This window comes from Aptenodytes forsteri, unplaced genomic scaffold, assembly GCF_000699145.1.
Source record: "Aptenodytes forsteri isolate BGI_AS27 unplaced genomic scaffold, ASM69914v1 Scaffold245, whole genome shotgun sequence".
Lineage (NCBI taxonomy): Eukaryota > Metazoa > Chordata > Aves > Sphenisciformes > Spheniscidae > Aptenodytes > Aptenodytes forsteri.
Window position 1 is genome coordinate 707,703 of NW_008795686.1, and position 13,963 is coordinate 721,665.

Here is a 13,963-nt window from a genome sequence, read left to right on the forward strand (position 1 = left end):
TGTCTATTAGTTCTTAAAAAAGGAAAAAGAACAGCTTTTGAAGACTGCAGAAAGTTTCTGCGTTTGCCTTTGCTCTAATGCAGAGCAAAAAAATCTGGATCAGACTGTGTTGCTGCCACAGTGCTTCTGAAGTCATGTGGGAGCTGTGCAGTGGGGACTGCCAGGTTATTTTTCTGTAAAAAGCAGCAAGGGACTTTAAAGATAGAAGGGAGGTAGATGGAAAAAGTAGAACAACCATCAGGGAAGAACAGAAGCAGGAACCAAACACTTAAATTCCTTTACAGGATTAATACATGCTTCAGAAGGACATTAAGAATACAATTAAAATGTGTTGTAAGTTAAGTTGGTATTATCCCTTGATCATTTTTATTAAATACCTTTCATCTAGGCGTTAAGTGTCACCAGCATCCGTACACACGAGTACTTCTCCTTTCTCCCCAAAGTAGCAGTTATGCACCCAAACAAAAGCCACAAAGATGTAAGGTAGCAGAAGAAAAGCCCACTGGGAATAGCAAGCTTTTCTTTCTCTAAAACCAGACCTGCATTATTTTGAAACCTAGTTTTAAATGCTTTAAAAAATAAGCTTCATTTCTCAATTGCAGAGGAGGTGGATTCTACACAGGTTTTCCTCTCATTTAAGCAGCATTTCTGCTTTCAAGCATGGCAAAGGAAAAAAAATAAAAAAGAATAGATCAAACATCACTGAAGGCAGCTCACTCATCATCATTAGAAATAGGCTATAAAAGCCACAGCTAGTAGAAGTCCCAGAGCTTGTTAGCAAGAACAATATTTAGCTTCAGTTCAAACAAAGCTTAACCATCAGATAGCTAACATTCTTTAAATGCACAACATAAATTAAACGTAAAACATAATGTAAATTAGAGTACTGAAACGTAATTTAAGTACTGGCTAAGGTTCAGAACCTTATTCTTTCTCTAAAAAATAAAGGTTGAAATTACACCTATTCGATTCCTTAACAAACCTTTCCCTGGGAAAACAGCTGTGGTTGCAACACCATCCCAATTGAGTACAAAAAGAAGATGGAGCAAGTGCAGCTCAGCTATGCTTTTGGAGCTGGTCCTCTCAACAACTCAAAGCCTGCTAGCCCTTCACTGGCCCACCGGTCAAAAAAAGGGCCATTTATAGAGCCAAAAAGCATGGGAAGGTTCAGCCTATAAGCAAAGCATAACACCAGCTTAACATACCACCACCATTTGCATATAGTAATTCTATTGGCAAAAGAAGAATAGTTTTTATCTGATTTCCTGTGATTTAGCTACTGAATCTTGCACTTACCAAACTGGAAGTTTGCATCAGCAATAAAAAACCAAAACAAGTTACTGTTTGTGTGTAGAATACTGATTCCAGGTCATCACTGGGCAGCTGTCAGAATGTCACTCTGAAGTACTATGATTACAGGCACCAATTTGCTTTTACTCAGCAGCAGGTGGTGGTAGCATTTTGTAAACACTGTAACCGAACAATTTAATATGCAAGGTATTCCCTCTGGAAGCTTTCTAAGTTGGATTAAGCCTGCACCGAAAAGCAGTTAGGAATCAGAAACTGAAGTTAATGCCAAGCAGATATCCATTGGGCTGCTCAGCTTCAGGTGTCCTTTTTGGGAGCGGCAGAAGCGGCAGAACCTCCCCAGGGACTGCCTGTTTATTCCTTGCTTCAGTCTTAACTTGAGGTTTACACTTTTCTTGGCCAAGGAGTTTTCATACACCTCCCAATGCTAGGCTCCAGCCTTCACAGTCCCCGCAAATTATTATGGTATCCTTCAGAAGCTGGACATAAGCAGTCATTTAAAAACAAAGAACAAAAACAAAACCAAAAAAATCAGGAAGCAAAAGTGATGCTGAGCAAAAGGTTTAGAACACAGAAGGCATCAGAATAAAGCATTCAGTGTTTTACTTCTTGTCTGAACTGAGTTCTGTCAGCACAGCCAGTCTTACACACAATAAAAAGCACAGGTCTGAAATACCTTCTATCAAAATACCAGAAGGCCAAGAAAGCTTCAAACTGGACAACAACGGGAATGTTTACCTTAAAGTAAAAGACTTTTCAGTCAAGGATACGATGGGAAGATTGCATGACCGATTTGCTTTCTAAAATGATTGGTGGCTCTGAGATGAGGAGATCATCCTCACCTAGTGAAGAGTTCTGCTCAGTGTTCACGAAGTTAGGAATGTTAAATTTTGTGAGACAATTTAGGTCCTCCTCAAACATTCCACTGCTCCTGGGAACTTCCTGGAAGTGGATATTACTCTCCAGACCTGGACCTTTCTGACTTTGTTTTGCTTTGTCCAAATGTTCCACTTCATTAATACAGAAATGGAAAAGTGACCGGGATTCTTCAGCTATCTGACGAGAAAAGACCCTGTCCGACTCTAGAGGTCTTCCAAAATCTGCCACAAAGCTATTCATGCGAAATCTTTTTTCAGAAGGTTCTGCATTGCTAAGGAGGAAAAAGAAAAATACAGTAAAGCATGAAAGTAGGACTATTCGAGGTCTTAACACCAATTTGGTTTCAGGAACCATTATGATCAGGAGGAAAGGAAACCCTACAGTTTATCGACAACAGACCTTAAAAGCCAGCACTTTGCTGAAGCTATTTTAAGTCTTGATTTGTTGTGATAATTTTCCATGGGAATAAGTTATCAATGCCAGCACTCTTAAGCGGCACTTCTAGTAATCAATATACTTTAATAATCAGCTCACTGAATGAGCTCAGAAATACTCATCAGTATTTCCTCTTGACATCAAACAGTATCAAGTAGTAACAAGTTTTTTTAAAATGGCTTATAGAACACTTTGAGAAAAATCTTTGATAAAGAAAATCTTTCCGAGACATAGGCAGCGCTGCTGTCACTAAAGGCATAATTTGAGCGGTTGGTTGTCCGGACATCAAACCATCTTTTCCATTGACTTCAGTCAATGACATTTGGATGTCCAAATCGGGAGAGCTGGAACTAAAGATTGCTATAAAGACTGACAGTCCCAACAATTCAGACACATAGCCCAGGAAGGACATCTTGACATCTTTCTTGGAGTTTTCTAGAAGTGTTAGCTCAAACCAACTCCAATCTGCATGGACTTGTGCAGGAGCCATGAATAGCTGGGGGTGAGAAAAGCTCAAGCTAGATGGAAGTTCTGCAGATAATAACACATTCTTTGTCAGGCTGAATTTATATGCTATCATCACAAAATGCAAGCTATTTGCATCTGAAAGGCAGCAGAGGCATTCAGAGGAGGAGTAGTGAAAAATCTAAACATATTCTCAGAATATAAGTTTTGTTAATTAAGAATTAATAAATCATACTGTTTACACGTGAACATGTAGCAAATGACACTGGAGCCAGATAGTTGGACTCCTAAGGGTGCACACAGCACTTAGAGAGATTTTCAGAGAAACATAATAATTTAATCCCCTTGAGCCCCCGGTAGGAGGTAAGCGCCTGCATGCTTCTGAAAGCCCCAGATGGCACCTTCAGAAATCTACCCCTAAACCCTTGAAGTTCAGAGGATACCTACCATTAATCTTTCAGTGATAAAGATCCCTGCTTCTCAAACGCTAATTTACTTCCATTACATGATACGAGAATTCTGTCCTAACAAAATCAGTTACGCTAGCCTTCAAATCAAAGCAGTCCTCTAGTTTATCAAAACTATATGGGCTCATTCTGCATTTCGAAGTGAAGCGTAACGTTTAAATTGATGCAAGACAGACCAGTAACAATCTACTGCATACACACCAAGAGGCAAACAGACTGGAATAATACTGTGGTAGCCTTCAGAACTGACGACTGACATTTATGTAGAATCATAGAATCATAGAATCATTGAGGTTGGAAAAGACCTCTAAGATCATCGAGTCCAACCATCAACCAGCCTTCAAATCAAAGCAGTCCTCTAGTTTATCAAAACTATATGGGCTCATTCTGCATTTCGAAGTGAAGCGTAACGTTTAAATTGATGCAAGACAGACCAGTAACAATCTACTGCATACACACCAAGAGGCAAACAGACTGGAATAATACTGTGGTAGCCTTCAGAACTGACGACTGACATTTATGTATTTATAATGCAACAGAAATCACCACTCTGAATTTAAGCTGTGCATATAGTTTTGCAAATCTGTCACCAAGAGTTTCTATGTAGTATTGTGGCACAGACAGTGGAGGTGGCAAACAAGCACAGAAAGAAGGACAAGCATTATAAGCCTAGGAAGAAATGACTTCAGAAGAAAGTTTAAAATGCATCCATTAGAGAAGTAAATTAGTTTGTAGGTGTAGAAAGTGCTTTATAATCCAGTGAGCTATGAAGGAGCAAAGGCCAACTGTACAGAGGAGCACACAAGACTGGCAATGGCAGCCTAATCTAAATGGAAGAATAGAAGATGCAAAGAAACTTTATAATGACCAAGGATGTTGAGGAGATACAACAGAGAACAATCCTGTGCTAATGAGTAGGGAACACATGATCTAATACACAGCTGTATTTTCAGATTCTGAAATTCACAAACACCATCCTGTATTTTGGGGAGGAATTTTGTTATTTTTTTTTTTAAACAAGACTAGAAACTTGCATAGTCTTGCTCATTACAGTATGCAAGTATACCTCAGTGTGTATCTTTTCAGAACACTCAAAATAAGAAATCCCAGTTTTACTGTGGAAGGGAGCACAGCCACCGGGACAATCAAATCCCTCTTGCAATATTTGGGCCAACAGGACTCTCAGAGTCCCTGAAGCTGCCAACAAGAGAGCAGGAAGGTGAACGCCAGACACCTTGAGCATCACACATACTGAAAACCACTCAAAACAAGCAGTTGCCAATGAACTAACCCAAGCTCCCTTTTCTGGGAATCTTCCAGCCTACGATGCTGGGTTCTGGTCTGCTGGATTCAGTATTAAGCTCTGGACTCTGCCCACTGGACTTGGGTGCGCTGTCAGGGTACAGACCATTTTGCCCAGAATACCCTTCTAACAGAGGCATACTGGTTTGGGACTGACACTTGACATTCCGCTCTAGCTTAAACACCCCTTCTCTCAACACTCCCTGAAGTGACCTGGGGTTCTTGGCAAACCATGGAAAGGAGTAAGTAGCCAATCCTCCAAAATAGCAGGGTTTGGCATCCCAAAGGGAACTTGGGGGATCTAAACAGATCCTTAGTACCAATCCAGAAGGGCTACCATGAACCTGCGAAACCTTCCTGAATAAGTTTTCAGCAAACACGTACATATATCTGTACAAGTTTTTGTTTCAGTGAATCTGCATTTCTCTGAGCAGATTTCACCCCAGAATCCTTAACCGAATCCAACTGATTTCTTAAGGAAAAAAAAAAAATTACCAGTCATTTCACCTTTACTGCAACTAGTTGTACAATCTGCCTCAATAGCTGCATAAAGCTTTGATTTTGTACAGATAGGTTACATGAACACATTTGTTGCACAAATGCATTTAAGGACATTTTTAAATGCAGAAACGAACATAGCGTACTATCTTCTCCTGAGTGATGAACGAGAGTACTTTTCAGGCAGAAATTCAGAAAGATTGTCAACACAATTTTTTGTCGCACAAGCTAATGTTCTACACATACTAATATGCAAACAAAAGTGCAACAGGCATCATTCCCATAACTAATTAAATTTCTACCTCTCCCCATCCATATCCTGACCCTTTTCTTCTGGTCTGAAAATGTACCCAATTCTGAACATCTTGTACAATTTTGAAAAGTACATGCTATCATACCCCTTTATATTGAGCCACGAAAAGCGTACTACTAGAAAAATCAGCGTATTCTACTTTGGAGCCATCCATCTGAACCCAGTTACACTTATCTTTCACATTAATGGTACTTTAAAGCACAGCCAAATTGACTTACTGAAGTCAGAGGCACGTCCATCAATCAGGCTGGCTTTCTCCCAAGACCTAGGAACCCCATTAACATCTATTTCCAAAGGAGGGCTGCAAGACAGGCCACTAATGAAAACGATGAGTCATGAAGAATCCAGTCAGGTATAAAGACAGAAGATGCAGGCAAACTAAAACCACAGTCTGCACTGGTTTTACAGGTAGGTATTTATGTTCTCCAGTTTTTATATATGTGTATCAAAAATAAGAGGAAACAACAGTATTCACTACCCTTAGCATATTCCTGGATGTTCTATTTCCAGTACTGCACAGAGGGGGTTACCCAATCTCAAAAAAAACAGCGCTCAAATTTGTTAAAGGTGCCAACTCAGCACACATAATAAGTGGCAAGCATTCAAGCACACAGCTCCCAAAGCTGCAAGGAAGTTTAAAACAAATACAGAAAGGAAATGACTGGGCTCTCTTCAGCAACTGAAGAGAAATCATATTAAGATTTAAGATGAGAAGGGACCTCTGGAGGTCTCTAGCCTAATGCCCTGATGAAGGCAAGGCCAACTCTGAATTCAGATCAGGTAATCTGGATGTAGAAGTTGACCAAAGATGGTTTCCACAAACTCTCTAGGCAACCTGTTCCAAGAAAATTGATGAAGCAAGCAGAAACACAGTAGGAGATATCAAGCAGCCCTCTGCTACTTGAAAGTACATTTTTTACAAGTGTACAAACTTTTGACAAATATCCGTATTAAATTCTTTGTTGCATATTTGACTTCATCACTTCTTCCCCTCTCATATTATTCACGTGGGATACAGACTCAGATGCTCAGCTAAGAAACAAGATCTCCAGAGAAAAGCAGCAGCACACCAACACTTAGAAGGACTTTAAATGTATTTAGGAGCAGGATCTAGCTACTTTATGACAATCTGTAAGGGAGGCAAAAATACTAGCCATGAAATTCAGCAAGTCAGTTCTGGGAAGCTGAATTCTTCTGCCTCTATTTCCTTCTCACAAAAGCAAAAATTCAGGAGCACAGAAGAGGCTCCACAATACATGTATGTCCTCCCTAATATGGCTCTGCCTCTAGAGATGTGCTATTACATGAAGTTTCAGAACCAGTCTACATATGACTAAATAGGAAAGGGCCTTCAGTAGGCAGAGATAGGCAGGCTGCTTTAGGAAGCGATAAGCACTAACAATTGCCTTTCACAATCAGCTTCTCATCATTGCTACCTGCCCGCAAGCAATCTCACTCTCCAGAGAAGTTTTTTATTTCTACTTTATGATACGCAAGCCTGAGAGGAGATATGGGTTCAAACTTTCTCAGAGGAAGGGACACTGACAGCTCGTGTGCTGTGCAAATGCAGATAAATGGTTGAGGCAAGGCATGGTCTGCACATACTTATCAGCTGGAAAGAACAAGGAAAGAAAAAAAAAAGATTAGTTTGTGACTTTCAGGGGACCCTGGTGTTAAACATGTGGGCTGATCTGTACTTCAGCAACTACTGGAATTTCTCAGCAGAAACTAAGACACTCTGACACTAGCAGAGCTACAGGGTTAAGGGAAGATTTTGTAAATACTACCAATATCTACCTTTTGGACTTGAACACATGAACATGTGGAAACCCTCCAGACTCCAACTTCCTTAGTTTAACATCTGCACTGCATTTTATTGTATATACTCTGTCAATATTCACATTTCTCTGTTCCACTCCATTGTAATGTGAGCCTACCTACAATGACCCCATTTATTTGCAGAACAGTAATCTAAAGCCACCTGTTTGGCAGCCTACCCACCAACTTCATTTTAGCATGAAAATGCATACATGCACCTATTGCCTTCTTACTGCGTGCCTACTGATTATTTGCTAAATAGGAAACACTAATAACAATTCTACAGAACTGGTGTCCTGGAAGTGCTTGGAGTGCTTGCTGTAATTATTTGAAACAATTACAGATGACACCCTTTCATAAGAACGGAGTAGAACAAGATGGTGCTGAGCCAGTGCAATGCCAGCACTGTCACTGCTTGTTTGGGTGCTGCAAAAGAACAGACACACCACTTAACAGGCTGCATTTGTTATTCCAGTTTTCAGACTCACTCTTGATGTGGTGCTCCTGTCTTCGTCAGCAGGGTCAGGACAAAAAACATGAAGATGACAAAAACTGCAAGACCAACCCAAAATCCAATCACAATGGAATCTGGTGAAAAAGAGAAAACAGATCAGTATTTCACCTGCATTTGCAGAAAGTTCCCTTCCACATGAAGCCTGACTGCAAAACCCAAAAGACTTTGCATCTTATTCCTGGATGGCAAAGAGGAAGGACAATCAGATTTACCTTTATCTATTTTTAAACAGAAAACTGCCACTGAAGCTGTCATTTCTAGCCTGAATTTTACTGATGTTTGGAAAAACCAAAAAACAAGCTGAAATGGGGAAGACACTGAATTCTCTTGGTTAGTAAAATAGGAGCAGCTCTCTTTGTGATGTCTGGCCCATGTGCAAGTATTGCTGAAACAACTTCAGTGCTAGAACTCAGAAGAGAGGATTTTCAGCAAAAACCTCTATCCCTGTAGAACTGAGCTCCTGCTATTTTAAATTATTTCTGCCTGAGACCATTAGGTTTCTGGGTTTTGATGGATTTCTTTGACACAACAGATTCAGGAAGATCTAGCTTTCTTTCAGAGGTAAGATAGAGAGTTCTGAAATAAATGGAACCACAGATAAAACTATTTGCTACCTAAACAGATCACAATAACCAACATATACAAGACTTTTTTGAGTAATTTTTAATTTGGGCTTCCAACTTGCATGCAGAAAACTGTAATACAATGTCAGAGGAGCCAAATGGATTTGGACAAAAAAGTCAAACTACCAGTTAATTACAAGGAAAACACCAATGCAATAGCCAAATATAGAAGCAATTGGGAAGAGCGTGGCTTTTTGCCTGTGTGCATAAAATGTACCTACTGTTCTCACTTAGAGCAAATGGACCCATAGATAAATCATCAGTCCTACTTAAAACAAATCTATGCCCACTTATGACTTCAGAATTGATCCACAATTGCTGCTGAAGGAATCAAATTCCTGGAAGCTTTGAGCTTGAGAGGTACAAGTGGGACAAACATATTTCCAGACAGCAATCAATTGATAAGCATGGCCCAAAGCTACAGAGCACCAACCCAAAATATGACCTGGTCCAGGACCCACAGTATACAGGGTGCTTTTTCACCTGTCATTTCAGTAAGTTATTTTTTGTTTATGCAAATATTCAAAACTTCCACTGTAAGAGTTCAAAAAAATTAACATATAAACATGCAAGAGGGAAGTCTTGGTCAGGACAGGTATCCGATCTACCCTCAACCTCTCGTTACACAGCTACTACTGAACCTCAAAGATCCTCGCTGGCTGTAAAGCTACGTGATGGTCTGTCTGACCCGATGCAGCAGGCACAGCATGTTGAATCTCCTACAGGACTAACTAAAGACACCAGAAAACATGGAATCAGCTATCCTGCCTGGTGCTTGACCACAACTGTTAATCACACTACCACTGTGAAATATCTTCCATGTTAAAGGGCAGATCTGGAAACTGGAAATCAATTCAAACCATTTGCTCTTTCTCTGCAAAGTCAAAGTGCCTGCTGCAACTTGAGATTTTCTCCCTGTGAAAATACTTTATCACAATCAAGTCACTCCTTAATCCCTTTTTCTGGTAAGCTAAGGAGGTTAAGCTGCAAGTCTCTCACTGCAAGGTTTATTCCATCTCTCCTCTGCCACATCTCCCCCTCTCAACACCCTTTGTAAAATAACTAGAGGGTGGTTCAAGTACAAGTTTCACGATGGGGGGGGGGAGTTTGTAGCACTCCTTTTTGCTTAAAGCACCCTGGTATGAGTTTATTTCTGTAATTCCATGCATTATGAGCCCTAAATTATTTTCAGCATCATTCTGTAAGCATAGACTGTATTCAGTGGTTCAAGATCCATCCTGTGTTTGGCCTTACTAACACAGAATAGCTCATGATTATCTACCATCCTACCGGACTTTGTAGTACCTGAAAGTTTTATCTAAAAAGAAATACTCCCATTAAAAGATTCACCACTTCACCATTTACAGCTACTACTACCTACCAATTAGTCAGACATGCTTCAATGATATGCAACTGCATTGATAACCAGAATGTCAAGTCTGATCAAGTAAGATGTCTTAAAAATATGCACATAGATTATATTGATCAAACTGCAAAACTTAACTCATCAACTAAGAAAAAAAACTAAAGAAAAAAATAAATCAAGATTCTGATAAACTACTACTCCCCACAAAAATCACACCTGCCAGCATTGTGTGCTCTTGTAATTCATGAATAACAAGCCTGTCTTGTGGTTTGTTTGGTGTTCCCCTCCCAAACAGAATTCTTAAGTTTACTAAGCCTAAAGCTGCATCTTCCTTGCTTTATTGTGGCTCCTGACATACTTCCAACCCACTGCTGTATCAATGACATTCTTTGTATTTGTTTAAAAATTAAAGCAGGTGGCCTGAGTTCTCTTCAGTATTTCATTTAGGTCTCACTCATTTAAGTGCAAATTATGCAAACCTACTAACTTCTAAACATTTACTCAAAATAAACAGAACATAACACAACATTTATTCAAAAAATATGGTATGTAAGACTACATCTGTAATACTGTCCCAAGTTACAAACAGATTGGGAAAGTATCCCATGGCTTTCCCAAGTTGCAGTATCAGCCTTCCTTTCCTTCCTAACACAGACTCATAACATCCTGGCAAGAGTTCTGACCCCCTGATCATTCCTACCTATTTTACCTCTCTCTCCTGTTACTGAGGTTTCTTCTGATCCAAAGGCACAAAAAAGGATTTTGTTCGCATCTCTGCCAGTCACAGATATCTCCTGGCTATCTTTGTCTATTTACTTTCTAAATTTTAATTTACAAAGCATCTGGTGCCTACTTTTCTGGATTTTCTGATTTCTGGTTCCTGTCTTCACTTCTCCTCAGGCAGAACATACTTTTTGCTTGTACAACAGCTTTTTTCTTTTTTTTTTTTTTTTGTAGTCATGTATTTGAAAAGTCACTGTGGCATTTGAACACCTCATCTTCTCCCCATCTCCACTTTTTCTTTTTTTTAAAGTGTATTTTTGTGTATTAGATTGTTTTGTGAATATTTTTTCTTCACAGGTCACTTTGTATCAGTTTTTCTCTGCTTTCAGAAAACAGGCTTCTGAATTCCTTTGTATATGCATTAAATTATTAGGAAGCTCCACTTGCCTACAATTAATTAAATCAACATTAATCCCAGAGTGGCCTCCAACTTTCTCTTGTGGAATTCATCTTACTTATGGTTCAAAACAGTGCCCTCTCATGTTGGGTGAAATACCTTGTGTATCAGAAATAAATAGGGGAAAAAAAAAAATCACACCCCCCTAATTTTAAGAAGGGCCAGTGATGTTTTACAGCTGGCCAACTGTCACTGCCAGCCTGCATCACCAAAACCAGAGTCCACCCCCCTTTAAGTTCTGCAACGTAAGTTACAGGCATTCATTAACTTCCCTTCTCCAGTTTTGCTGTTTTATTTTCTTTTAGACTCTTTTCTGGACTTTGGTAGACTCTTTTCTGGACTTTGGTAGACACTCACATTCATATATCCAACAGCATTCAAAGACTGTCCCACCATAAAGGTGCTTCCTGCTCTCAGAGCAGCGCAGTAAGAAGTGCCCTACTCAGCCACTTCTGATGTTCAGTAGTCAGACTGGGTGAGCTGCTGTTTTCTAAATGGAGTGGTACCACTGATATTTTCTCCCTGCACTACACACCTCCCCCACCAACTGGTCAGGCCATTTATCCCCTTGGCTCCATTACTGCTCATAGTACAACTGTACAATATACATATGAGCCAACAGCACCATTTTAACTTCACATTGTAAGCCAGATCACTGAAGCAGCCTCTCTCCTTAATATAAACTGAGGTGAAAGCACTGATCTGAATTCCACCATTACTACAAAAGTTACAGTGGCACACCTGAAGGAGACAGAGTATTTCCAAGTGGTAATATGTCTACAAAGCCCCAACCTCACCATTTGTGACACCTGCCTCTACAAAATTTATCTTTGTTAGCAGAGGCTAAAACTAAGCCTACTTGCAGCTGTGCCAAAGGCTATGAGAGTTACGATTTCTTACATGGTCCAAAAAAAGGCAATAAAATAAAAAAAATGAGGATTTGTCAATATTCAAAGTCTCCCTCTTAATACAACCCCAGTGTAATCTCTCCTCCTTCCTCCTCAGGTTAGGATTTCAGTGAAGTTAAGTGTCTGACCAGATTGCCTCCACGCTCCTCGACAGTCTCAACACAGCTGGAAATAGCTAGAAAAAGAAACCTACTAAAAACATACCATGTCAAGAAATATCATGCCTTACACAACACAGACATAGACTGTTCCTTTACTAGGTTAAAGTCAGCCCTCTGAGAATGCACACTGTAACACCAGAGTAAACAGAACCAACTCCAATCTATCAGTTAAAAAAAAAAAAAACAAACACCAACCCAGAAGAAACTTCCTAGGTCACTGATTCAATACTGCTATGAATCTCTCCCTTTCGTAAGTACATCAAGCTCCACCTGAAAAACGGCTGTTTCTTCTGTCCCATTCTTAAGAGTTGTCCAGCACCTTCCTGCTCTACAAAAAGTACAGCCAGACAGTGAAGCGGAATTGCCACGTTTAGTATGGCAATCACTTCAATGGCAATCCAAGATGCATTCTGCCGCTGTACCTTCCGCAATCCAGAGGCAACTATCATTTATATTTTTTTTCTCCTGTCACACCAAGCTAAAAAGAAGGCATGTACATAACACTGCACCTAATCTTCATAATCAGTAATCTTTGTAATCAGGTTTGGCCTCTGAGTAAGTGGAAGAATGGAATATAAATTAGAAACATGATAAAAGCTAACCTACATTTTTCAAGTACCTAACATTTGTGAAAATACAGACCGTAATCAGCAGACTTTGGGGAGAAAAAAGGTAAAGTACAATTCAAGCTAAAAAGCAACTTCTAGTTCTAGTCTAGTTCTTTTAAAAATTAAGAACTTCAACAAGTTTCTTCTCACCCTTACAGAGTCTTCCCAAAACCTCCTGACTGTGTAAAGCCAAGGGAGATCAGCCTTCCTGGGCTACTGATTGCCACTGCAAGCACTCCTCTTTCCCAGTCTGAATCTTCATCATGATGAATGAGGCAGAAAGTACGTATCCCACCCTGGACCAGTGCTCCAGCACTGGATGGAGACCCTTCCCCAAGACTTTGAAGACTGGTGCTCAAACCCTTTCACAGTACTTCAACAAGTCTTCTCACCCTTACAGAGTCTTCCCAAAACCTCCTGACTGTGTAAAGCCAAGGGAGATCAGCCTTCCTGGGCTACTGATTGCCACTGCAAGCACTCCTCTTTCCCAGTCTGAATCTTCATCATGATGAATGAGGCAGAAAGTACGTATCCCACCCTGGACCAGTGCTCCAGCACTGGATGGAGACCCTTCCCCAAGACTTTGAAGACTGGTGCTCAAACCCTTTCACAGTACATCCAGCTCAGAAACAAAATTATTTGCTTCTCTTTGCCAAAGTGCTTGCAAAACACATCCAGTAATTCTGAGTTAGTCTCTGTTACTTGGGTGTTGTTTGGTTTTTTTGTTACCCACACCCATCTCCTCCCCCCTTCCTCCAAAAAAAGAAATTTCTTAAAAGTCAAAGCCATTGCCTAGACTTTAGATAAATGTTGGTCCAGCTGTACTAGCTTGTGCTAGCTAAATTTCCTCTCAGTTCCTACCCATAGTTTTCATCTCTCTGGTCCCTGTCCTTGACTTGTTACTTCTACTGTAAAACAGCTCCAGTATTAGCAGAATGCTGAATTTAGCGCACTCCTCCCTCATTTACTTTATCAGAGTCATAGAATCACAGAATCATTAAGGTTGGAAAAGACCTCTAAGATCATCGAGTCCAACCGTCAACCCAACACCACCATGCCCACTAAACCATGTCCCTAAGTGCCGCATCTACACGTCTTTTAAATACTTCCAGGGATGG

At 40.1% G+C, this 13,963-nt stretch overlaps 1 protein-coding gene across 1 annotated transcript in view; it reads right to left on the bottom strand.

Moving 5' to 3' along the window:
- Nucleotides 1-1,894: 1,894 nt before the first annotated feature.
- MRAP2 (melanocortin 2 receptor accessory protein 2) overlaps nucleotides 1,895-13,963 on the bottom strand; it is a 17,273-nt gene continuing 5,204 nt past the window's right edge. Inside the window, exons 3-4 of the mRNA XM_009282703.1 lie at nucleotides 7,974-8,073; nucleotides 1,895-2,458 (exon numbers count right to left, since the gene is read on the bottom strand). Of these exons, the coding sequence (XP_009280978.1) occupies nucleotides 2,065-2,458; nucleotides 7,974-8,073 (494 nt within the window). The 3' untranslated portion in view covers nucleotides 1,895-2,064. The remainder of the gene's footprint in view (nucleotides 2,459-7,973; nucleotides 8,074-13,963) is intronic.